General features: G+C 39.2%; 1 protein-coding gene across 3 annotated transcripts in view; it reads right to left on the bottom strand.

Moving 5' to 3' along the window:
* Tm7sf3 (transmembrane 7 superfamily member 3) overlaps nt 1–19,673 on the bottom strand; it is a 36,701-nt gene extending 17,028 nt beyond the window's left edge. For all 3 annotated transcript variants that reach the window (XM_040280872.2, XM_040280873.2, XM_040280874.2), the window contains exons 1-4: nt 19,317–19,673; nt 7,678–7,832; nt 4,286–4,436; nt 1,155–1,275 (exon numbers count right to left, since the gene is read on the bottom strand). In XM_040280872.2, coding sequence (XP_040136806.2) covers nt 1,155–1,275; nt 4,286–4,436; nt 7,678–7,832; nt 19,317–19,407 — 518 coding nt within the window. In that variant the 5' untranslated portion in view covers nt 19,408–19,673. The remainder of the gene's footprint in view (nt 1–1,154; nt 1,276–4,285; nt 4,437–7,677; nt 7,833–19,316) is intronic.
* Nucleotides 19,674–25,964: the final 6,291 nt, after the last annotated feature.

Here is a 25,964-nt window from a genome sequence, read left to right as displayed (position 1 = left end):
AACCAGTAAAACCTATGCACATATTCCCAAATCTAAAAAACTTCCATCATCTGAAATTCTTGTGATCTCAAGTATTTCAGAGAAGGAATACTTAATCTGTGCTTTGTTATAACAGCTTACCCGAAAACACACCAAGAGGTGAGCGCAGTTAATAACCAAATTCTAATGTCAGTATTATAGTGAACTGCCAGCTGTGCCATCTGGTGTGCCTGTGGGCACATCATTGAACCTCAATGACCCTTAGAAAAACCTCTCTGTAAAACAAGAGCAATCGCCCCTTCTTCATAAGATATTTGGATTGAAGGATAAAGAACATGTAGCACTCAGTACTACATATGATGCACAGTGCTGAGTGCCACATAAAGAATTCTAATGTTTTTCAATGGATTTGTTGCTGTTAAAATAGAAATTTAAAAACTGAGGGCCAGGCACAGTGTGATTGCCAGTAATCCCAGCAACTCAGGAAGCTGAGGCAGGAGGATCACAAGTTCGAAGCCAGCCTCAGAAAATTAGTGAGATCCTATCTCAAAATTAAAAAAGGGGGCTAGGGATGTAGCTTAGTGACAAAGCACCCCTAGGTTCAACCCCCAGCACCAAAGAAAGAAAGAAAGAAAAAAACTGAGGCAGAGTTTTAATTTTAAAAAAATCTTATAAAAGGATATTTCAGAGCTACAGAAGACTTTCTATATTAAAATGCATTATAAAAATTAAGATGCACTTCCAAATTCATAATAGACACGTCTGGCTTTTTCAAATAAAGAATGAAGGGGCAAAACATTAATTACAAATGACAGTTCAAACCAGGCACAGTGGCTTAGGAGGCTGAGGCAGGAGAATCGTGAGTTAAAAGCCAGTCTCAGCAACTGCAAGGCACTAAGCAACTCAGTGAGACCCTGTCTCTAAATAAAATACATAATAAGGCTGGGGATATGGCTTAGTGGTTGAGTAACTGAGTTCAATCCCTAGTACCAAAAAAAAAAAAAACAGTTGAAATATTAGTAATAAAGTTTAAATCACACCAATTCCTTCCCCCCAAAAATAAACAATTCAATTTCACTACAGAGAACTACAGATCTCAGAAAGTTTGCTAAATTTACACAAAATTCAGTCATGACTATTCTAAAAGCAGTTTTAGGAGACAGAGATGGTCATACCTTGCATAGCCTAGGTTTGCAGGGGCAAACTCAATAGTCGTTTCAAAGAAATTATATTCCAAGTAAATGTTGGGATCAATGTCTAAGTCAAACTCCAAATTACAGCCTCCAGGGATAGGATCTGAATGAAAAATAGGAAAGTTACTAACAAAGAAGTCTTACATATCCAAATCAGGCTCAGAAAAGCGGAGTGTTAACAGAACTTCCCATGTGGAAGTTAAATATAAACACAGAGCTTCTGCTTTTGTACTATTTCAAGGACTTGGTTAAAGAGGAAGATCATGGGGATGAGGACCCTAGACCAGGGACTATTGTAGGCTTTGTGGGTCTGAGGGTCTCTATGACAACTGCTCAGTCCTGCCCTTGAGACACAAAAGCAGCCACAAATAATACATAAATGAACAGGCACAGGTATGTTTCAATGAAGTTTTATGCACAAAGACAGACAGCAAGCTGGATCTGGCTTATCATCTCCAGCATGCCAATCTCTAGAGTTCAGTCAAAAGTGACATTTTTAAACTGAGGTCCAAAAATGGGTTTCATGGGCTCCACAAGCACCCTGAAATTGCTAAATATTGAATTTCTACATTTCCTTGGGAGAAAACTTTTTATTATATTCTGGAGTCTGTGACTCAAAAAAAATGCTTAAAAATCTGAAGATGGGGGGAGAAAATCACTGTCAAAAAGAAAGGGAACTCCATGGGTAACAACTGTAGGGGGATGCAGCCAAACACGGGGCACACGCCTGTAATACCAGTGAATCTGGAGACTGAGACAGGAGGGTCACAATTTTAAGGCCAGCCTCAACAAGACTCCCAGCAAGACCCTGTCTGAAAATTAAAAATATAAAGGCCTGGGATGTAGCTCACTGGTGGAGTACCCCTGGGTTCAATCCCTAATTCCAAAAATAAAAGATAAAAGAGGTAAGGGCATCTGCTTTTCATATGGCCTCTTTCAACAGAGAAAAATGGTATCATCCTCACTACTGTAGAAACAGTCATTGTGTTTCTACAAAAGAGTAAATATAAATGACCCTAGGGCCATTTATGTGAATCGCACTTGAGTATTTAATCAAACACAAGATAGATTTTGGTAATTTGACGTTAATCATGTGACTGTAATAGCTCTTTTCTTGTGAAGAATCCTACTGAAGTCATTTGACATTAGCTCAACTCCATATGAAGAACGGTGTGTTATGCAGTCATATGGAGAGATAAGACAGAGCAGGTTTACCAACCTAAAGATTTAGATCACAACTTCATACACTCATCCATCTATTCCCACAGCTGAATCTTGGTTTTCACAAACTGTTGGAATTCTGGTGGTAGACTTCCCCTGGTGAGAGCCGAGATGGAATATAGTGTATGCTTCAATATTATGTGGAATCTTCCTCAAAATTTTGAGCTTTTTTTTTAATATTCTTTCTCTGCACTTACAAATATCTACAACACCTAAGAAAATGATATGCATCCCACCTGAAGCTCTACTTTTTTGGGGAAGGTTGCAGGGTGGGTTACACTGTCCTTGATAGAAGGCTGAAGTCTATGGATTTGTTTGTTCGGTTTTGGTACTAAGGATTGAACCCAGGGATGCTTAACCACTGACTAGGTCATAGCCCCAGCCTTTTTTTTTTTTCTTTGAGACATGGTCTTGCTATCTTGCTTAGGGCCTTGCTAAAGTTGCTGCAGCTGGCCTCAAACTTGTAATCCTCCTGCCTCAGCCTCCTGAGCCACTGGGGTTACAGGTGTGCACCACCATGCTTGGTGAGTCTATAACTTTTTACCAGGTAATTACTCTTTAGTTACAGAAAGCATTCCCTTTCCTTGATTCTGATAATCATTCGAATTCTACCTCCTTTACTACCTATCGCTCCTCTCCTTCCCTTGTTCCCTAAACTTTAAGCATGGCCTAATCCCCCTCACCTCACCTGCGCTGCTCAGTCACTATAATCTCATTTTCATCCCTCCTGTCTATGCCACTAAGATGATTCCCATTAAAAGCCACCACTCATGTTTTATTACTATCAGATGGACCCTCTGGTCACTTCTCTGGACCTCCCTACAGAGTGCTATTCTCCACTCCTTACTAAGGCTGCACCTCTGAGCTCTTCTCCTACCTTCAAGACCACATCTCAGTCTTACGCTTATTCCTCAGCAGTTAATATCCCCCAGGCACCCAGAAATGGTGCCTGACAAATAGTAGGAACTAGGAAAGTATCTGCCATTTCCCCCTAGTTTTCTAAGTACATGCCTGGACAATTTCACTCACAGCATGACTTTTCCTTTGCTGAGTATCTCACCTCACTCCTCCATTCCAGGTCCATATTTTAACTGCCCACTACGCACTGTCATCCATATGTCCAACAATCCCATCTGGGATTCACTGCGTCTCAAACTGAAGTCATCATCTATTCCATCGCACCCCATAAAACATCCAATACAACAACCCTGTTCCTCTGCCTACTTCCATCGCTATCTCCAAGCTGTCCATATAGGAAGTCTATGTACCGCTCTAGTAATCCCAAACCACTGGTCATTGTGTCTTATCAATGCTACCTTCCAAACATCTCAAGACCTCTTCCCCACCCCATCTTGTGGCCTCAGCTCAGATCTTCATTTCCCACTCTGAACCCTCAAAGCTTTACTGAGTCCTGACTCTGCTGTGCTTTCTCCAATCCACTCCCAACACCGGCTCCAGGGTTAGCTTTCCAAGATGAAATGGACCCCATCATTCCTCTGCCTGGAAACTCTCCGCTTCCTTAGAACTGACCTCAGGATAGAATGCAAACTTCATGCTGTATAAGGCCCTTTGCACTCTGGTTCCAGCCACACCCACTTGCCACACTCCTCCTTCAAAACTTTAAGCTCACTGCTTCCTCAACTTAGAAGAATCTACTGCTAAGTTCTGTGTCTTACCTTTCTGTTTCTGCTTTTCCAAGAGCTCCTTAAATATACTCTCCCCATCACCACCTGAGCTTTCACTCATCATGCTGATTTTGAGCTCCCTTGCTATTAAAATATTTCTGATTAAATAGCACTTACAACAAGCAATCATAATAGGATAATTTTCCTTAAATTTTCCCAAACACATCCCATATTCCATTTAGTAATAGAGAGTCAAAGACAGGTTACCTCTTTCTGAGTAAGAGAGTGGAATGGCCACATTTTGAACAGGCTCAGCATCTGTAGTTTCCAAATACCAAGTGCACATACTCTGCTCTGGTCTAAGAATAAAAACCAGTCCTTTGTCATTGCCTGTTCCTGAGGTATTGGGAAGGAGAGTCTGCAATTAGGAAGAAAAGTCACCATGAATAGGAAGTCGAGCAAAAGACATAGAATTGATCCAGTATGCAAGTCCTATTTCAAATATACTCAAACGAAAAATGGGGGATGGGGAGGAACCAGCCCTTCCTTAAATAATTAAGAAATTCTTTTCATCCCTATGTTCACATGCTCACATCTATAAGTAGAATTCTTTAAAATGCACTATTGTTTTAGTCAGTTTGGGCTGCTATTACAAAGTACCATAGATTGGGTTGTATATAAAGAATAAAAATTTATTTCTTATAGTTCCAGAAGCTGGAAATCTGAGAGCAGAGTGCCAGCATGGTTAAGTTCAAGTGAGAACCCTCTTCCAGGCTGCAAACTGTCAACCTCTAGCTGCATCCTCACACAGCAGAAGGGGCACCTCTTGTACAAGGGCACCAATTCCACGCATGAGGACTCTGCTCTTAGGACCTAACACTTTCCACAGGACCCACTTCCAAATACCAACACACCAGGAGTTAGGATTTCAACATATGAATTTGGAGAGGACATATTCATTCCTAACAAAAATCTTTGATCAGGAATTGCACAATGGATTTTTACAAGCATTTTGATTCACCTGAGTTAAAATTTACTAAGTACTAAGACGATAAAGATATATAAATCCCAACCCAAAGGAGTTCAGTTTCTAGAAACTCTTTTGTAACTAAGTTGTAACTAACATATATAAACTGCACATGAAGTATATCATTTGAAAAGTTTTGATACATGCAGACACCTGTGAAACCATCACCAATTCAAAACAATGAATATATGCAGGACTTCCAAAAAGTTTCTTGTGCCCCTTCCCAATCCTTCCCCTACACTCCTCTCCCTATTACACCCCCAAATCCCATCTGTTTAGAAATCTTCTTTAATAATAAAATGCTTTTTTAATAATAAAATATTAAGGAAGCAAACTCAGAATGCTCTTTTAAAACAAAAAAAGCAGGGGACAGATAAAGGAATCAGATTCAATTTGACAAGCATACACAAAAATGACTCACGTATTAATTAACTGTAAGGTCACTGGACTCCAAGAAACAACTGACTGTCATGATAACCCAAAAACCAACAGTTTCTAGGATGCAGGAAACAAACAATCCTCACACAGACCTCTCATTTCTAGCTGCATGCAGTTCTGGTCATCATCTTCTAAACAGTATGAATAGTGGAAATAAAAGTGACCCAAGAAATGAAAACTATTATAACTAAGATTTTTCTGCATGGAATCAATGCCCAAGATGCTGTTCAGCCAGATCTCTTTGGTCATTTATTATGACAACATTTCTTTATCAAAGATCTGTTTCCTCAAATGTAGGAACAGGCATCACAACTACGTTACTAAGCTGCTATGAGAATTCACTATATGGATATCAAACACAGAGGTTCCCAAACAGGAGCCAGAGGGTTCCCTAAGTCTCCAGAGGCCCCTATGAAGTTGTATTTTGCCTGGGAGAGGGTCCACGAACAAGCAGTCTCTGGCTTCAAGAGCTTAAGAAACACAGATTTAGCACAAAGTATCCAATAAACTTAAATGCCCTTCCCATCCTCTTATTGTCTTTGTTATCAACTGAATCCTATCATTTGTGACAACATGGCAGAACTGGAGATCATTATGTTTAGTGAAATAAGCAAGGCACAGAAAGATAATTACCAAATGATCTCACTCACATACAGAATCTCAAACAGTTGATTTCACAGAAGTTGAGAGTAGAACAGTAGTTGCCAGAGGCTGGGGAGAGTAGATGGGGAGAAGCTGATAAGTGGGAAGGAAGTTACAGTTAGATAAGAGCAAGTTTTAGTGTGCTATTTGCCCAGAAGAATGGGTACAGATAATTATAAAGCACTGTTTGCAAAAGCTAGAAAAATTTGAATTTTTTCACCTTGAAGAAATGATAGATGTTTGAGGAGGTATGTTTAACCTGGTTTAAACATTACTCAATGTATACACGTATCAAGAAATCACATGGCACCCCATAAATACAAGATGACCAATGCCTATCAAACTGCATATGGACTGGGTTGAGACAGGTTTGTTAACCAAATTCCAGAACATTAGAAGATAGGCTTGGAACAAATAAAAAGTGTAACTTCACACAGGGCAAAATTCATTCATTAGTCTAAGGGTTCATGTAGGCCAAATATAGATTTGTGAAAAGTTACCATAAATGACTGATCCTAAAAAGTTCAAGTTAATCCAACTAAAAGCTTTCCAAAGTTGAGGTTAGCTTAAGGGGTTAGTGATGACATCTACAGCAGAGTTCTTAACTCTGCTGGATGTGCAGCGCAAGGCTGGATTAAACTGGGTATTAATTCCTTCATCTGGTTCAAAGCCAGCCTCAGCAACTTATCAAGACCCTGCCTCAAAATTTAAAAAATTTAAATGGCTGGGGATGTGACTCAGTGGTTAAGCATCCCTGGGTTCAATCTCCAGTACCTGCCCCCACCTCCACCCCCACCCCCCACAAAAAAGAATTCATTTGTTTGCAAGAGAGACTCCAAAGGATAAAAGTGATCACATAGGGTTCTCAGTAAGCTATAACAAATAGCTAAATGACAATGGAAACACATTAAAATATATTATCAGAAAAATTATTTAAGGACCCACAGAGTGAGAAAATGAAATGGTTGGAAAACTTAAGTGCAGAGAAGAGACATCAGGCACAGGACCCCTCTCCCATGACTCGGCTCTCCAGCTCTAAGTCAGAGGCTGGCACACTGGCACATGTCTACAATCCTAGTGACATGGGAGGATGAGGCAGAAAGATCACCAGTTGAGGCCAGCCTCAGCAATTTAATGAGATCCTGTCTCAAAAAATTAAAAGGACAGGGGATGTATCTCAGGGGTAAAGCCTCCCTGGGTTCAATCCTCAGTACCAAAAAAAGAAAAAGTACTGAAGTACTAACATCTGCTGCTCTCAATTACTAACCTGACAACTCAATCTTTTTTTTTTAATTTTTTTTCCTTAGTTGTAGTTGGATAGAATACCTTTATTTTATTTATTTATTTTTATGTGGTGCTGAGGATCAAACCCAGCGCCTTGCACGTGCTAGGCTAGTGCTCTACTGCTGAGCCACAACCCCAGCCCCCAACTCAATCTTTTTAAGACAAAAGACATAAACATGAAGAGACATCAAATTCTAATGCTTATACCACACATAAGACCTAAACATATGGAAATGATATTTTTGCTGAAATAATCCTTGATACATACCTGAGAAAAAGAAAGTGTTGTATTCCGATACTGTGAGTGTATTTGGAAAATAAGGAAAGTCACATTACTTGAAATATGACGCAAAATAGCTTCCTCTGGAAATAGCCTGTTGAGCTCGAAGTATCTGAATTTCCCCACAGAAAATTCAAGAAAACCTACAATGGGAGAAACTTTTCATTATAATACTGTATCTCATTTGTAAACACCACATTCAAAAACAAATGCAGAATGCTAATTTAACCCTCAGAAAACTCCAGGGGGTAAATATTGTTGTCTCTAAGTTATGGATGAGGACAATGAAGCTTAAAAGGTGAAGCAGGGCCTGGGGGTGTGGCTCAGTGGTAGAGCTCTTGCCTAGCATGTCCAAGGCCCCCCCCCACCCTGTCCACCAGCATCAGAAGAAAAAGAAAAAGGAAGGTGGAGCAGTCCACATGAGGTCATTCAGCTTGTAAGTGGTGGAGTTGAGAACTAGAATGGATGTTTGAAAAGATGTGAGCATCCAGGTGTGGTGGTGCACATCTGTAATCCCAGCAGTTTGGGAGGCTGAATCAAGAGGACTCCAAGTTCAAAGTCAGCCTCAGCAACTTGGTGAGCCCTGAGCAACTTACTGAGACTCTGCCTCAAATAAAATATAAAAAAGGGCAGGGAGGGCTAGGGATATAGCTCAGTTGGTAGAGTGCTTGCCTCATATGCACAAGACCCTGGGTTCAATCCCTAGCACCACAAAAAAAAAAAAAAAAAAAAATGGGGGTGGAAGGGGAATGTGGCTCTCTATTAAGTCCTGGTATGGGGGGAAAGAACGTGAACAATACTAAGTGCTGAGGATGGGCCCAAGACCCCAGAAAATTTTACATCTTGTAGGTAAACAACAATTCTCTTTGGAACAAAGTCTCCAAACTTAAAAATAAGCAATCCTCAAGGATCTTATCATGAATGTGCTACTATTAAAGAGTACCATCTAGTGAATTCTGAGAGAAGCAGGACTTCAACTTTATGCCAGAGTTAATGGCTGTGTTATTTTTAGTCTGGTTGCTGAATTGTCATAAGCTTCAATTTCCTCATCTATCAAATGGGGTGTGTAAAACTAACTTGAAAAAGCAGGTACCATCAACATCAACAAAAATATTTGTCAGGGGCTAGAGTTGTGGCTTAGTGGTAGAGCACTTGCCTAAAGTGTGAGGCACAGAGTTCGATTCGCAGCACCACATATAAATAAGTAAAATAAAGGTCCATTGACAACCAAAAAAAATTTAAAAAAAAAAAAGGTTTGTTGGGTACCCACAATAGACACTTCACATATAATTGTGAACCACAGGCATTCTGGAAGAAGGAGCATTTTTTCTTTGTATTAGGATCAAGCCCAGAGTTCACACAGGTTATGACAAGGACAGTTTCTCAACACCTCATCCAGACGTGTCCAGGCTGTCTACCTGCCCCTATTGTCTGGTTGTGTTGAAGTCACTCATTCTGTCCGTGGTCCTCTCTCAGCTGCATGCAGTTCTTTCTTTTTCCAATCTAATTCTCAGGAAACCCACTAAATTAGGCTGCTTTTACTTCTGGGTGGCCCTGGATTCCCAAGGCAGCCCTACCCTCTCGTCAGTATGTATCTACATAAATAGCAGAAGAGTTCCCAAGCATTACATACCAGTCCTGGGGGTTCACATCTGAAAGTAAGTGGAAAAAGCTTCAAGTTTAATATAGAAAAGAAGTTGATGAGAAAGGAGTTGATGAGAAAAACTGTAATTCAACTGAATCCCACAGTAGAACCATCATGTTTTACTTTGAGATGAGAGGCAGTGGATGGTAAAAGAAAACTCTCCCAAATTAAATAATTTGGGCTGGAGCTGTAGCTCAGTCTCACACATGTGAGGCACTGGGTTCAATCCTCAGCATCATATAAAAATATATAAATAAAGATACTGTGTCCATCTATAGCTAAAAAAAATTTTTTAAATAATTTAACACATTCATGTCCCAAGAAGACCATCCAACATTTTTTTCCTAAATTCTAATACCCTATAGGAACCATGAAGAACAAAAAGTTATCATACATGGCCAACCTGTAGATGGAACTTCAATAAGTACAAATGATGATAAGCCTAGAAAAATGATTAGTCTCTATAAATTTTCCCCAAACTCTGTGATGCTGTATTACCTTCATAACAATGTTTTTATAAAAATTGACAAAAAAGGTTATTTGTGTTTATGATTTAATTTCTCAAAAGTCCAGAGAAAAATTTAATAGTTGTAGCCACGACAGATGGAAATGGTATATTTTCTCCTATTTATAGAATAGGAATGAATATTTTATATGGACCAAACTCCAGCTGAAATAGAGGTAAAGCTTTAGGGAGTAGCTAGGAAAATCTGGCTAGGAAAGTCTAGAAAATACAGAGAGTTTGTAGTTTTGTTTTTTGTTAAAAGTTAACAGGAAAAACAGTTTTATATTTTCCAGACCTTTTCAACATCGTAGTTATTTTATTAGAAAACCAAACTACACATAAAACTAAAAGCATCTCAGTAAATGGCACTAAATGTGTCTCTGTTTTATACTTTAATTTTGGTCCCATCTATCATCCATCTTCTAAGTCTTAAAAAACAAAACAAAAAAAAAAAAACATTCTGGAGACTGGGGTTGTGGCTAGTATGTGTGAGGAACAGGGTTCGATTCTCAGCACCACATATAAATCATAAAATAAAGATCCACCAACAACTAATAAAAATATTTTTAAAAATACCCATTCTGATCTGTCAGACCAGAACAATATCAGCATCAGTCTGTTTTCCTAAAGAATTAACTGTCCAAAGTTAACTGTCTTTTTACTGTCCAAAGCCTGCAGCTCATCTACTATCTTATCTTTTGTAGTTTCATTTTTGGTTTTCCCTTTTTAAAATTCTTTTCCCCATTTGGCAAATGTTCATGAAGTACTTATGAAATAGCCCCTCTGGCTATCAGGCATTGTAAATGAAACTGAAAGAAGCAAATTTAAAAAGATTATCTAAAACTCTGTCATTAAAACTTAGATTTGCCCTTCAACATATTTTAGAATGTCTACGCCCAAAACACAGACCTTGAACCAGAACAGTACAGGCTTTAAAGCCCTGGAAGAGATTGAAGCTGTCACTAGTGAAATCTTAATGGTAAACGACCCCTAACCTTTTTCTTTATTCTATCACCCAGGGGTAAGCATGAATCACTACTCAGAATTAGAAAAACTTCAGAAAGACAGGAAAGAAACACAGGACCATGGAAATTTAAATATATCTTAAACAACTGGTGACTTGAAGAAATAAACAGGGGTATTAAAAAGCAGGTAGGTTAAGTTACTTTGCTTTATGTGTTTCCTTATTTTTCAAAATTTCTATGGTGATCATGAGTTGTTCTTATCCAAAGGAATTTCATGATTTAAAAAAAAAGCCTTCCTGGCACTCGAAAGTATAAGATCTACCCTGAATCTACAATTTTATTTATTCATTTATTTTAGAATTTTCAATGCCTTTATTAGTGCATTGTAATTATACACAATAGCTGGGTTCATTTTGACATAATCAAACATGCATGGAATTTAATTTGCTCCATTTCAGTTCCTAGGGCCTCCCCTTTCTTTCCCCTCCTCCCTCCCCCTATTTTTCTTCTTCTACTCCACTGATCTTCCTTCTATTTATTTATCTATTTTTAATTGGTGCTTTATAGATATACATATAAAGGCGAAATTCACTGTGGTATATTTATACATGTACACAGTGTAATTTTATCAAATCCATTTCATATTTCTGCCCCTTTCCCAACCCTCCTGCATCCCCTCAATCTCCTTACGTTTTAAATTCTTAAAAAAAAAAAAAAAAGCCTGGGTTCACTGCCCAGCACTGGAGGGGGAGAGGGGAAGGACGCACAATAAACAAACATAGCTTATTTTTCCCTTAAAACAAATATTTTTAGATACTATATAATCTTTATTTTTAAAAGGTATAAAATACAATACATTATTCATTAATCATCACTCAGTTTGGCATACAACTGTTCCTCAGCATCCACAAAGGAGGGGTCCAGAATCTCCAAATACACCAAAATATGTGCATGCTCACATGCCTTACATTAAAAGGTGTAGTGTTTGCATATAACACATGCACGTCCTCCTGTATACTTTAAGCTATCTTTGGACTGCTTATAAACCTAATACAATATGAATGTTACGTATAGTTGTTATACTGTATTGCGTAGAAAATGACAAGAAAAGTCTGGTGTTTAGTACAGGGGCAATGTTTTCAAATAAAAATGGAAAATCATTAGCAATTGGTTGAATCCATGGATGCAGAATCTATGGAGGATATGGAGGGGTATCTTAGGACTTAAGTAGATAGTAGCATATGCATTTCCACATATATGGAGCGAAAAGATATAAATGTTTGGCGTAGCCTATTTAATAGGTTTTAATACTTTTCCATATCAACATCATTCCAGGTGTATCATTTTTAAAGTTCTTCAGTATTCTATTCTGCACATGTAACATAATTAGTCAACCAATCCCCAAATAACGAACCCACAGACTATTATTCCAATACAAATTAAAAAATAAAATAATTCTATTTTGTGACAGTGTGTCCTAGAAAGCACTAAATCAGGCAATCGACTTATGTGAGATTTCTCCTATGACAGCATAACAGATGGCCTTTGATCCTAAATGGTTAAACTGTATCTAAGACTTACTCTACTCTTAGAAAATTCGAAAATGAAAACAAACAGCCCAGCAAGGCACAGTGGTGCACACCTATATTTCCAGTGGCTGGGTGACAGAGGGAGGAGGATCACAAGTTCAAAGCCAGCCTCAGAAATTTAGCAAGATCCTGTCTCAAAAAATAAAAAGGGCTGGAGATATTGCTCAGTGGTTAAGCACCCCAGGTTCAATCCCTTGGTACAATAAACAAAACAAATAGTCCACGTGAAAATATGTAATGATCAGGACCAGAAAATTAAGCTACAGTCTCTTCTGACTTCTTCCTCAGGAAGTACACCCAACATTTCAGGAAGAGTTGTAAGTTTCATCACTTCCCGAGTTTCCAGAAAGCTACAGCAGGATAATGCCTCCTGGTCCCCATCCCCAACATGACTATATTATGAACCAGGCAGAAGCCAGTTAATAAAAGGAAGGGACACTGTATTATTTAAAACCTGGTTACTTGAAAAAATAGGCAGAATTAATAACAGGTATCTATCTAGGGATATATTTTAAATAATTATTTTTTCCTTACAATTTTCCTTAGTTTTCAGTTTTTTCTTAGTGATCATGAGGTGTTCTTAATAGAAACAAGTTATAATGTATCCTGGCAATATATGACAGTCATCTGGAGGTAGTTAAAAAAAAAAATGCTGCTTGTGATCCTTTCCAGTCAGTTATATCAGAATCCCTGGGGGCTGGATCAAACTATCAATTAAAAAATATTTATTAAAATAAAGTGCAGAGGACTGGAGTTGTGGCCCAGTGGTAGAGTGCTTGCCTAGCATGAGTGAGGCACTGGGTTTGATTCTCAGCACCACCTATAAATAAAATAAAGGCCCACTGACAACTAAAAAATATTTTGAAAAACAAAATATGGTGCAGGGAAATACCTAAAGTTTACACACCCATGAAACCATCACCTAAGTCAAGAACCATCATTCCAGCATCTCAGTGTGGCCCCTGTCAATCACCCCATCTTCCTTCCTTCCTCCCTAGAGGGAACCATGATTTAATGTTAAACACTAGGATTTGGTTTTGATAATTAAATGAAATTTACACATGAATTCTTTTGTGTGTGGCTTTTTTTTTTTAATACTGGGAATCGAACCAGGGGTACTCTATCCCTGACCTATACCCTCAGCCCTTTATTTTGAGATAGGGTCTTGCTAAATTGCAAAGGCTGACCTCAACCTTGCAATCCAGGTGCAAACTTGCAATCAGGTGCCTACCCGAGTTGTTGGGATTACAGGCATGTGTCACCATGTATCTAGCTTTTTAAAAAATCAATATTCTATTTGTAAGCTTCATTCCAATGACTATAAATAATCATAACTAATTCATTACCATTGTTGTGTAATTCAAGAAATTAAATACCACAATGTATTTATCTATTCTTTTAATAAATATTTGGAGGGGATGGGGATATAAGCTCAGGGTTACAGCATTTGTCTAACATGATGTAGGGCCCTGGGTATGATCCCCAGAACCTCAAAAAAATAAACATTTGGATTATGTCTAGTTTGGAGTTATTATAAATAACTCCAAACATTTTCTATAGATCTTTTGGTACATGTACACACAGGTTTCTCTTTGATAGAATCCATCAGAATTATCAGATAATAGGTATTCTTATATTCAGATTCAATAGAAAGCATTATCCAACATGCTTTTGCCAATGTACACTCCCATTAATGTGTGGAAAAGTACTGTCAACAGTCTCCCAAACACTTGGGATCATCAGTTGCTCTGCTGGATGTATAGTGGTATGTTATGTTAATACACAGTATTAACTGGGGATGTAGCTCAGCAGTACAGCTCATGCTTAGCATGCCAGAGGCCCTGGGTTCTATTCTCAGCACCAAAAAGTAAAAATAATAATATGCATTTCCAAAACAGCTAGTGATTTTTTACTACATTTTATTTTGCTTATTGTCTATATGGATATTCTCTTTGTGAAGAAGTCTGTTCATCTTTTGTCCATTTTTAAAACTGAATCATTTGGTCAGGTGCTGGGGTACATACCTACAAACCCAGCAACTCAGGAGGCTGAGGCAGGAGGATTCCAAGTTCAAGCCCAGACTGAGCAACTTAGTGAAATCCTGTCTTAAAAAATAAAAAGGCTGAGGATAATGGTAGAGCACCCCTAGATTCAATCCCCAGTACTAGGAAAAAAAAATTATTTGTTCTTAAATTTTAGGGGTTCTTGGGCTGGGCATGTGGCTCAAGCGGTAGCGTGCTCTCCTGGCAAGCGTGCGGCCCGGGTTCGATCCTCAGCACCACATACAAACAAAGATGTTGTGTCCACCGAGAACTAAAAAATAAATATTAAAAATAAATTAATTCATTCTCTCTCTCTCTCTCTCTCCTCTCTCTTTAAAAAAAAAAAAATTAGGGGTTCTTTATGAGAACTTGCCTGTCAGGACAGTGTTGCATAACACCTTGTACTTTTGTAGTTTGTCTGTTTCCTCTCTCATTACATTCAGATTATGGAAGTTTTGATTTTAATAAAGTCTCATTTCTCAAGTTTTTCATCTATGATTAGTCCTTGTGTCATTTTAAAGAAATTTTGTCAAGTATTCCAAGATCTTGGTATTCCCCACGTTAACTTCTGGAAGTTTTGTTTGACCTTTCACATTTAGGTCTCAAACCAACCTAACACTGATTTTTATGTATAGCTGGGACAGGGAGCAAGGTTCATTTTTCCGTGTACATATACTTGAAATAACAACCTTCAGTAAAAACCCCACCCTCTCCCTACTGCTCTGCAGTCCCACTTTAATGTAAGTCAAGTGAACAAACATGTTTGTTTCTGGATTCTCCCCTGGGTTCTACCAGTTTACCTGTCTGGCCTGACACCTTTATTATTCTGTCTAAATTCCTATCCCAAATTTGTCCTTCCTCTTCAAAACTGTCTTGACTATATTACAGCCCTTTTCATTTCCACATAAATACAGAAATCAGTTCATCAATATCCACCAAAAAAAAAAAAAAGCCCCGATTCTGATGGGGAGGGCACTACAATTTAGGAAGAAGTGATATCTTTAAGACATATTTTTTGGTACCGGCGATTGGACCTTGCCGTTTTTTTGTTTTGTTTTGTTTTGTTTTTTGAGACAGGGTCTCACTAAGTTGCTTAGGGCTTCGCTAAATTGCTGAGGTTGGCCTTGAACTTGCAGTCCTCCTGAGTCCCTAGGATTACAGGAGTGCACCACCATGCCCAGCTAAAAAAGAAAATTTTTTAATCTGTGAATTGGAGATATTCCTCTACTTTTAATTTGTCTCAAGAATGTTGTATGGTTTTCTCTGTAGAGATCTCTACATATCCTAGTATAATTATCCCTAAATATTTAATATTTCCTGGTGCTTCTATAAACTTTCTTTTGAATTTCCATTTCTTGTTCTCTCTTCAACAATATGCCTATTTAAAAGTTCTCCAGGTGATTCTAATGTTCAGCCAGGTTTGAGAACTACAAACACAATAATAAATAAGGGAAGGATAAACACGTTTTCTCTTTATCTTTAAACCTAACTTCACTGTGAAAATACTTTGGCAGTTAAAAGGACATTTCATAATTTTTACAGAAGACTGCATTTTAACCAAACTACTTGTGGCTTCACTTCTGACTGTTCAGTGCTTTGTCATATTTGATGCTCCAGTGCCTGGCACAGACAGCACATGTTTGTTAAATGATAAGAGAACTATGTAACCTCAGGCAAATAATTTATTATTTCCTCTGGGCTTCTGTTCTCTTATGGAAAAGTGGAGGTAACTATGCTACATATATCAGTTTGGCTGCTAAAAGTATCAAATAAATGGGAAAAATGATTTTAAACTATCCAATCCTATACTCTAAGACATTAGCTTCCAGGCAGTCTTGGATTAGCTTACAAACAAACTAATGAGAAGATGCTAAACACACATAGGACATTTACAGAAATACCCATCTCCTAAACATCAAGTTGAGAAAGAGACTTCTATCTGGTGACAATGAAAGACACTGAACAAGACACGGGGGATGGGGCTCAGTGGTAAAGCTCTTGCCTGACATGCATGAGGACCTGGGTTTGATCCCCAGCACCACAAAACAAAGAAAAAAGAAAATTTTTACTGAAACCCAAAATAATTTTTACAGCACAACCTAATAGAGATAGCATTTAATTTCTACTCACAAAAAAAGACCTGGCAAAAGAAGACATGTACCAAATTATATCCTGCAGAAGTTAACAGGAACTTAACTTCACCTCTAAGCCATGTGGAAAAGGATTCATCGGAAGCATTTTATGAGACATAATTAGATCTTATGACTTCAGGAGTGGGAGGAAAAAAGACAGCACATCAAATGACATTACAGAGCAAAGGGCCAACATCAAGATGGTGCACTTACAAAGTAGTTCTCCTCTACAAAGAAGTGGTTCTGCTTTTTTCTGCCAACAATTTTTAGCACTGGAATAGAAAGGGACTTTTTTTCTATTTTTCACACTCATCTTTTATTCTTGCCTAGAGTCCGTTTTTCTTTCCAGTAATTCCATTCCAAGAAGAACTGCCCAATCCTAATAATCTCTTCCTTTCTTTGCCAATCAGGTCCTTATCTTGCAACCTTAAAAATTTCCAGCTTTTCCTAATATTTTACTAAAGTCTACTTCAGATTTCCCTCCATTGTTTGTGCTTTAACACAACAACCAAATTCTGGGAGGGATCTGTTAAATCTTGGTCTCAATAATTCTCTTCAGACACACAGTTAAAAATAAAAATGGTTCAGCTACATGAGCTGGCTGCCATTCAAATGCCCCTCCCAATAGCTCATTTTCATCTTCTAAATTGTTATTAGTCCCAAAAGTTAAAAGGAAACACAACAATGAACATACAACTTCTCACACACTTGTGAAGGGAACCAACATTTGCAACTCACAGCACAAGTGACCTGTTGCTTTAAAGCATCATCCAAAGCACAGAGGGTCCACATGACTTCCCTACCAACTCCAATTACTATGTAATTTCATGAGAGTTAGTGGATACAAATCTAAAACAATAATGATATATGTTAAGGGTCAAAGAGACATGGGACTCCAGGAGAAGAGACAACTATTTAAATGGACAAATCACTTCCAATGCCCAGCTGGTCAGAGAAAGCACCTTCCTTAGACATTCTAGGAACTCCACCAACCACCTTCCAAGGTTCATTCAGTATTCAGCCTCAAACTGTGCAAGTCAGCTCATCCTGCTCAAGATGGATAAATCTTCCTAAACTGCAGCAGCTGCTCTGATCCTTCATTTTGTCCCATTAGAATCCTACACATCAATCCAGCCATGGTACAAGAGGATCATGCAAGTCTTGTACTAAGGATTTCTTGATTTCTGTACTGACCTTCATCTGACAGATGTGGAGAATATCAGCTTTTATTATCAGCAGTTAAATTTCCACATATTGTCCCTTTCCTGCAGAGAATAATATTAACACAAGGCAAACATAACATTCTTTTTTTTTTTTTTGGTACCAGAGATTGAACCCAGGGCATCAATCACCAAGCCACATCCCCAGCCTGTTTTTTATATTTTATTTAGAGACAAGGTTTCACTAAATTGCCAAGGCTGGCTTTGAATCCTCAATCCTCCTGCCTCCCAAGCTACTGGGATTACAGGCATGAGCCACGGTGCCTGGCTCTATTTCTCAACTTCTCTGTAAAGATTTCTAGATAGTAAATACTAAAGCACCAAACTAGAATAAAAAGGTCTGGATACCAACCCTTCTGAGTCTTGGACTATCCTGGATCAACCACAACTTCCCTACCTGTTAAATGGAGATAGTATCTGGAGACTCAACCTTCCCTATTAGTCTATTTTAAGGGATAAGGAATCGCTGAAGGATTAAATGTAAAACACAAGATATTTTATTGGAAGTCACCTTTGTTGAAGTGGGAAGACAATGAAATTTGCTTGGAGACACATCTAGATTTAAACCCTTCCTCTGCCCCTACTAGCTATTCATTTGTTTAATGAGTGTCTTGGGCCTAAGCTTCATCCTCTGCCAGGTGAGGACAATCATTATCTGTGGAGTTGTGAGGATTAAAGAACACTGTATATGGAAAGCACCTGGCACAGGCTGCATGCAGTGAACATACCCTATTATATGTTCTGCAAGTAAATATAATCGCCCTTTTCAGTTTGGGCCTTAAGTCTATGCAAAGATCCTAGGATTCAGTTTGCACAAGGGGTTTTCAGAGATAAGCATGTAGGAACACAATCACATTATTCAGAAAATATGTTTCAGAACTGCATCTTGTCTCTTAAGCTCGAAACAAAACCCAGAATGTGCCTAATTTCACGGAAAAGCACATGATCATCAGCCTGGCACAATTAGTGCTTTTTACATTTTATATTAACAAAGCATGAGCTGTTGCTAAAACTCATTTCACCAAGCACATGACCTACCATCTAAAGTCTCATTCTGGGGTCATTTTTTTCTCAAACTCCGCAGGACATCAATCAATTTGAAAAGCGTCACGATTTCGGAATGCAAAACCAATGCAGCTTGGAGGACCATCAATCATAAAGCTTAATTCTTCTCCAAGCTTCGCAATCGGGAGCTGAGGCAGGCCACGAAGGAGCAAAGGGGCGTTTTAATGTGTTAAAACCACAAACATGGCTGCTCCCTACGGGAGATAATAATGTCTGAAAAAGAGAGTTGGTTATCTCTTCCCGTTTCCCCCGTCTATTTAGGGGGCTGACAGGAAGGCCTCCTTCTTAGCAATGGGAGGAAGGCTCTAGTGTCTATCCGTGTCAGTTTTAACTCACAGCTCGGCGCTCCAACGCCCCCCAAGACCCACCTTTCTCGCCAGGTGGAAAGCCCCCAGGGGGATTCTAAGCTTGCAAAAAATGCAGAAGTAACTTTGGGTCGCACCAGCGAGGCACCCCGACCTTACCCTGGCTAGAGTTGCCGACCGTCTCAGCTCCTCCAGCTGTACTGCGTTCCGATGCCAGCACCGCCAAGACCAGCAGCCGCAGGAGCCCCATTGCTGTCTGCAAGGACCCGGACCCGCGCCGCGGTCTGGGAGGAAGGCGGGCCTGCGCGCCGGGACCCAGCAGCCTCGCCGGCACTACCCCGGGGCGCTGGGCGCCATCGCCTGCTCCGTGCACTCGCCGCGCACCTGCCAGCACCAAAGTATCTGGCGAGCGCCCCAACGAGAGGTTAACTCACGGACCCGCGTTGCCCGGTGTCTCCGTCCCCAGCCCTGAGCGCTTGGCCGCTGCGGGTCCCCGGGCGAGGGCGGCGCTGGGGGCGTTCCCACGCAGCGCGCGCCCAGGAAGTTCTGGGGTTGTCTCTTCTTGCTTTTATATCTTTCTAAGCCGTTAAAAGGACAAAATCGCTTTCTGTTGTGGCCTAACGTCCCAGACTCCAGTTTAACAGCCCTCTGGAAAAAAAAGAAAAAGAAGAAGAAACAAAAGAGGAATCCGGTGGTCCTCTAGCCCGTGGTTAGATTTTTTTGCAACAATTGAAGATTGCTTCCCTGTAGCAATTGCCTTAGCAGCTAAAGTTAAAGTTAGTATAAAAACCCCAGGGAATGCCCCTTGTAGTTGTTACTACTTTCTGTAGTTGTTATTACGCTAGTTCTGAACACCACATCGAAAAATAAAGTTTCATTTTCTCTAAGCGAAATATCCTCGAAAACTCATGATCTTTACCTGAACTTCCGCACTCAAATCTCAAACCTGAGTGCTGTTGAAGGCACAGCAGTCCCTGCAACAGATGGCTAATGAGATGATGAGGATGATGATGATGATGATGATGGAATTAGCTCCCAGGGGGATTCTAAGCTTGCAAGAAATGCAAAAGTAACTTGCATTACAGACTCAGTTATTTGGGAATGATTGCCCTGCTCTCTTTCCATGCTAATTAAATTTTTCCTGTATGTATTTTAATGAACAACAATTTCTAGAAAAAAAATATTTGTTCAATTAATCCACTAATAGATACATTCTATGGCAGCTACCATAATAGTAACAGGCACAACTGTTGATGGTCCAAATTTCACACCTTCAGTAGCTTATTTACTCTTCCACATGCCCCATCCATATATTTACATATGATTATATGTGTTTTCCCCCAAAGCTGATCTCCATCAGTTGATCCTCCTACCTGGCCCTACTGAGTAGGTAGGATTGCAGGTGTACACGACCTATACCCAGCTAAGAGGTTTTAAAGATGAAAAAGGAAGTGGATTATGTAAGATATTTTGAAGCAGTAATCCTTGGCCACAATTATTAATAACAAGAAGAGCATGGGGGGGGGCTGGGGTTGGGGCCCAGCGGTAGAGCACTCATCTCACATGTTCGATCCTCAGCAACACATAAATAAAATAAAGGTATTGTGTCCATCTACAACTGAAAAAAATATATATTTAAAAAGAAAGAGCATCAGTCCAAAGTTGAACAGTCAGTTGCTGGGCAGAGGTCCTATTATGAGTCCTTTTTAGATAGGGTTGTGGTGGCCTCTGTGCAAACATCAGGTTCTGACAAGTCTTTTGTGATAATTACTGTTGGGCAATCATGCATAAGAATCCTTTTTCATAACTTCCTGACTATGAAGGCTGTTGTTAGGGTTGACACAAGTGAATCCATTTAGAATCTGAAAACACATTTTTTCACAACATTCAGAATCAAAGTCCATCTGCCTGGGAGCAGTTGAGTCCAGGAGTTTGAGGTCAACCTGGGTAATGTAGCAAGACCACATCAAAAAAAAAAAAAAAAGAAAGATAAAGAAAAGAGTGAAGGGCCTGGTGGTGCATGCCTATAATCCCAGCAATTTGGGAGGCTGCGGCCGGAGGATCAAAGACACCCTCAGCAACTTAGGAAAGCCCTCAGTAACTTAGAGAGACCCAGTCTCTAAATAAAAATACAAAAAGGACTGGGGATGTGGCTTAGTAGTTAAGTGCTCCTGGGTTCAATCCCTGGTACCAAAAAAAAGAAAAGAGAAAGAAAAGGAAAAAAATAAATAAAATTCATCTTCCTGAGTATGACACACGTCTTCTGTAATGTAGTTCCTTCCACCATGCGGCCTGCGCAATGGTTTCATTAATGAGGTTCTAGGCATAAAGTTAGCTAGAAGAGATCGAAATAAAACACACAGACTCAGTTACCTTATTTCTATTGCCAGGTCCCAGCCGGCTCCCCTCTCTGGTTCCCACCTCTAACCACCCAGCAGGGCAGCAAGGATTACTCAGGGCTAGCAGGAGAGAGAGAGAGTTTGAACATGCCTGGGAGTAGCCTTTTATTGGGGAACAAGAGATTCAGGGGAGAATTCCATCCAATGAAGGTTGAGGGGGGGCTGCACTCCAAGGTCAGGGTCAGTGATTGGGACCCCGGGGTCAGTGGTCAGGCACACCCCCACACGGATGGGCTCTCTCATCAGGAAAGGGCAGGGAAAGCTTCGACACAGCCAAAGCACCTCAGACCCTTAATGGGAGCCACCCAATCACGTGTCAGAAATGGCTTCCCACAGTTCCTGTCCTCAGTTCCATTGCAAATAAACTCAAACTCTATACTAGCCACACTGAATTAATTTCAATTTCCTGATCTAATTCCTTCATCTGCCCTCCATACCTTTGCCAGCAGTTCCCCCATGCCTATGAGACAGCTGATGATAGATGTGTCAGTAATCAGAGAAGGCTTCATTACCTGGGAGAATGATTAGCTGGAGTACCCTGCTCATGTCAGAGTTCCATGGAGATCTGAAAAGCAAACAAGCTTGGCAGCTTTGTAAACGAATTGGTTTTTCTATTTATTAAAGGAAAACGCAGGGGCTGGGGTTGTGACTCAGTGGTAGAGTGCTTGCACTGCTTAACATGTGTGAGGTTCTGGGTTTGATTCTTAGTGGCCTCATAAATCTGGTGTTTACCCCACCTCCCGATTGTATCATTTTCTCTTGTAAATAAAAAAATTTTATAAATAAGTAAAATAAAGGTCCATCAACAACTAAAAAATATATTTTAAAAAAGAAAATGCAGAAACTGAAAAGATTCTCAGATTTAATATATGCATAATATATGCCTTAAAGTCAAAGTTTAGAAGAGGAAGGAAGGAAAGGAAGGAGGAAATCTAACATAGATTTTTTTTTATTGGTTGTTCAAAACATTACAAAGCTCTTGACATATCATATTTCATACATTAGATTCAAGTGGGTTATGAACTCCCATTTTTACCCCAAATACAGATTGCAGAATCACATCGGTTACACATCCACATTTTTACATAATGCCATATTAGTAACTATTGTATTCTGCTACCTTTCCTATCCTCTACTATCCCCCCTCCCCTCCCCTCCCGTCTTCTCTCTCTACCCCATCTACTGTAACATAGATTTTTAGATAAAACCCAAGACACCTCAAGATGGAGATAGGAGCAGGAATCCAGGGCAAAGGCAGGAATGAATCTTTGTGGAACTTGTGCATCTATCTATTCCCACTCTAATCTCACCCTCATATTCATATTCTCTCTCTCTCTCTCATATATATATATTGCCAATGTCTCGGCTTGGCACTGAATCACGAGCCACTCACAGCTTTGTAGATTCAAACAGCAATTCTTTATTCCCGAACTCACACCGGCCTCCACACACGTTCAGGGGAAATCCAAAATCTGCCTGCCCAATCCACCTACTCCAGGAGGCTTTTTTCCAAATCCCATTTGAATCTCACGAGAACTCAATGGGAACAAGCAGCAGGAACACCCTAATCCCAGCAGCAATAATCTTTAACCTCCAACTTCCCTAAAGCCCCTATTGTCTTAAACCGGGAATGCCCTAAACTTGTGTTAAATTTAAACGCCTTAAACTCAAGGAGCTCGATACTTCCTCAAACCTGATCAGCTCTAAACCCGGATCCGCCCTGGTCCTTGAGCAAGGTCACCTTACATGCAATGTCAACAGCGAAATTCCAAGGCAAGTCCATTTAACATGGGGTACGCTGGCAAGGAAATTTCGATGCGTCATTCCTACTTGGCAATGGCCCTCAGCAATATATGACTAATTTATTTTTAGCTATAGTTTGGGGGTAATCTGTAATCTGTAACTTTCCAACCCCTGTCCGCTGTTGAGAGAGTATATATATATGTGTGTGTGCCTGTGTATATATACACATATACATATGTGTGTGTGTGTGTGTGTGTGTGTGTGTGTGTGTGTATATATATATATATATATATATATATATATATATATCTTCCCACCCCCGCATGCTCTTACCTTACTTGGACTGTTTGCTAAATTAAATTCACTAAATGTGCTTATTGTAACTATTATATGCAAATGATAATGCCGGTAAATTCATTCATTCAATCGATAGATGTGCATTCAGTAGTTTCTATATGCCAGGCTAAATGCTTGAGGCTAAGTATTGGAAATATGGAAACAAATTGTTTCCTGCCTGCACGTAGATCATGGTCTGGTGAGTGAATTAGTCATATGCCACATAACATTTGGGTCAGCAATGGGCTGCATATATAACAGTGGTCCCACAAGATTACAATGAAGGTGAAAAATTCCTGTTGCCTAGCAATGTCGTAGTCATCATAATATCACAGCACAATGCATTGTTCCCATGTTTATGGTGATGCAGATATAAACAAACCTACTGTATCACCAATTGTATGAAAGTGTACACATCCAATTCTGTGAAGTTCATAATATTTGATAATGGTAATAAAGAATTATGTTACTGGTTCATGAATTTGTTATATCATCATTTTTAGTGTACTATTTATTTTAAAAGAAAAGGTTTAATATAAAACTGTATGCCATGTTATATCTGTGGTGGCCTCATAAATCTGGTGTTTACCCCACCTCCTGATTGCATCATTTTCTCTTGTGCTTAATTTAATCTTGTGTTGTTCTGATCATCATGGCCCTAAGAATAATAGGCTGTACCATACATGCACACGCCATATAGTCTAAGTGTGTAGCAGGTCAAACTATCTATGATTGTAAAAGTATACTTTATGATGTTTACACAATGAAATTGCCTAACAATACATTTTTCTGGAATGTATCCCATTAAGCTATGCATGGCTGTAATTGTATGTTAAGGGTACTAATAAAGTATAAGTAGTATATCAATTGTGGTAAAGGTTGGGAGCAATTAACTAACTCTTGGGATCAGGAAAGTTTTTTGTTTTGTTTTGTTAATATTTAATTTTTAGTTATAGGTGGACACAATATCTTTATTTTATTTTTATGTGGTGCTGGGGATCGAACCCAGTGCCTCATGCATGGTAGGCGAGCACTCTACCTCTGAGCCACAACCCCAGCCCCTTTTGTTTTGTTTTGTTTTTAATATTTTTTTTAGTTGTAGATGGACACAATACCTTTATTTTGTTTATTTATTTTTACATGGTGCTGAGGATCGAAACCAGTGCCTCACCTTGCAAGGTAAGTGCTCTACCCCTAAACAACAATCCCAGCCCTGAGGAAAGGTTTTTTTTAGTTGTTTTTGTTTTTGTCTTTGTGGTACTGCAGATCAAACCCAGGGCCTCATGCATGCTAGCCAATTGGGAAAGTTTTATGAAGAAATGTTTAGAATAAGATTTGAGGGTTGAATAGACAATCACCAAGGGAACAAGTGGAGGTGTGGATGGAAGTGTAATTCATGAAAGGAAGAAAGAATTATATGTGCTTCATACAACGTGCATAGCAGAGCATGTTTAGGGGACTGCAAGGAATCTGGTGTACTAAATGTTAGTATAGTATTTCAGCCTATTGCTGGGTCATTTCAGACATTTAGTGGATTGTAATCGAGTTAGTCATAAAGGTATCTAAGAGTCTGGAATGTCAAGTTAAAAAATCATTAAGGTTTTTTTTTTTTTAATGAAAGAATAGGGAGTTACTACAAGTTACTACAAGTTAAAAACAACAACAAAGGCCTAGAAGAAAATTCATAAGCATGACTAAAGTTTTGCCAAGAAAATCTAAGTTGTCTTGAAGTGACTCCTCTACTCTAGGTACCCAAGTTCTCCTCAACCAGTTTGCAAAACTTAACATTCTCATTTAGTAGACTAGATTATATCCAATCAGTCACTAATCCACATTATTTTTTTCTTTAAAAATATGTTTTAACTTTACATCCTCTCATATTAGAGTCAACACTGTAGACTAGATCCGACTCACCTCACTAACTCACACTTGGACAACTACAAACTAATGGGTCCTTGGCATTTTTTTTTAATCTCTACAAACCTAACAGCCAATATATTTCTGGGTACATGGCAGGCATTCAATAAGGTACTCTCTCAACAAGGGGTAGAAAGTTACCAGACTATCCCAAATTATAGTTGAAACCAATTGGTCATCTTTAATTAATCTCATTTATTGGGGAAGTACTCCACTTATAGAGGTTCCCAGTTAGGATGCAGTAGGTAAATAGACTGTTTCAGAATGGGGATGGCTATGAAGCAAAAGTGCAAGAGTTGGAGTAACCACACAAAACACTGATATAGATGCAGTCCACTAGTCTCTTATTGGCAGCATGTGCATTGTTGAAGAACCCACGGGAATGTGACTGCACAAGGATTCTGTCCTTGTC

The sequence above is a fragment of the Ictidomys tridecemlineatus genome, chromosome 6 (genome assembly GCF_052094955.1).
Source record: "Ictidomys tridecemlineatus isolate mIctTri1 chromosome 6, mIctTri1.hap1, whole genome shotgun sequence".
Taxonomy (NCBI): domain Eukaryota; kingdom Metazoa; phylum Chordata; class Mammalia; order Rodentia; family Sciuridae; genus Ictidomys; species Ictidomys tridecemlineatus.
Note: the sequence above shows the minus strand (reverse complement) of the source record. Positions and strands in the feature narration are given on the sequence as shown.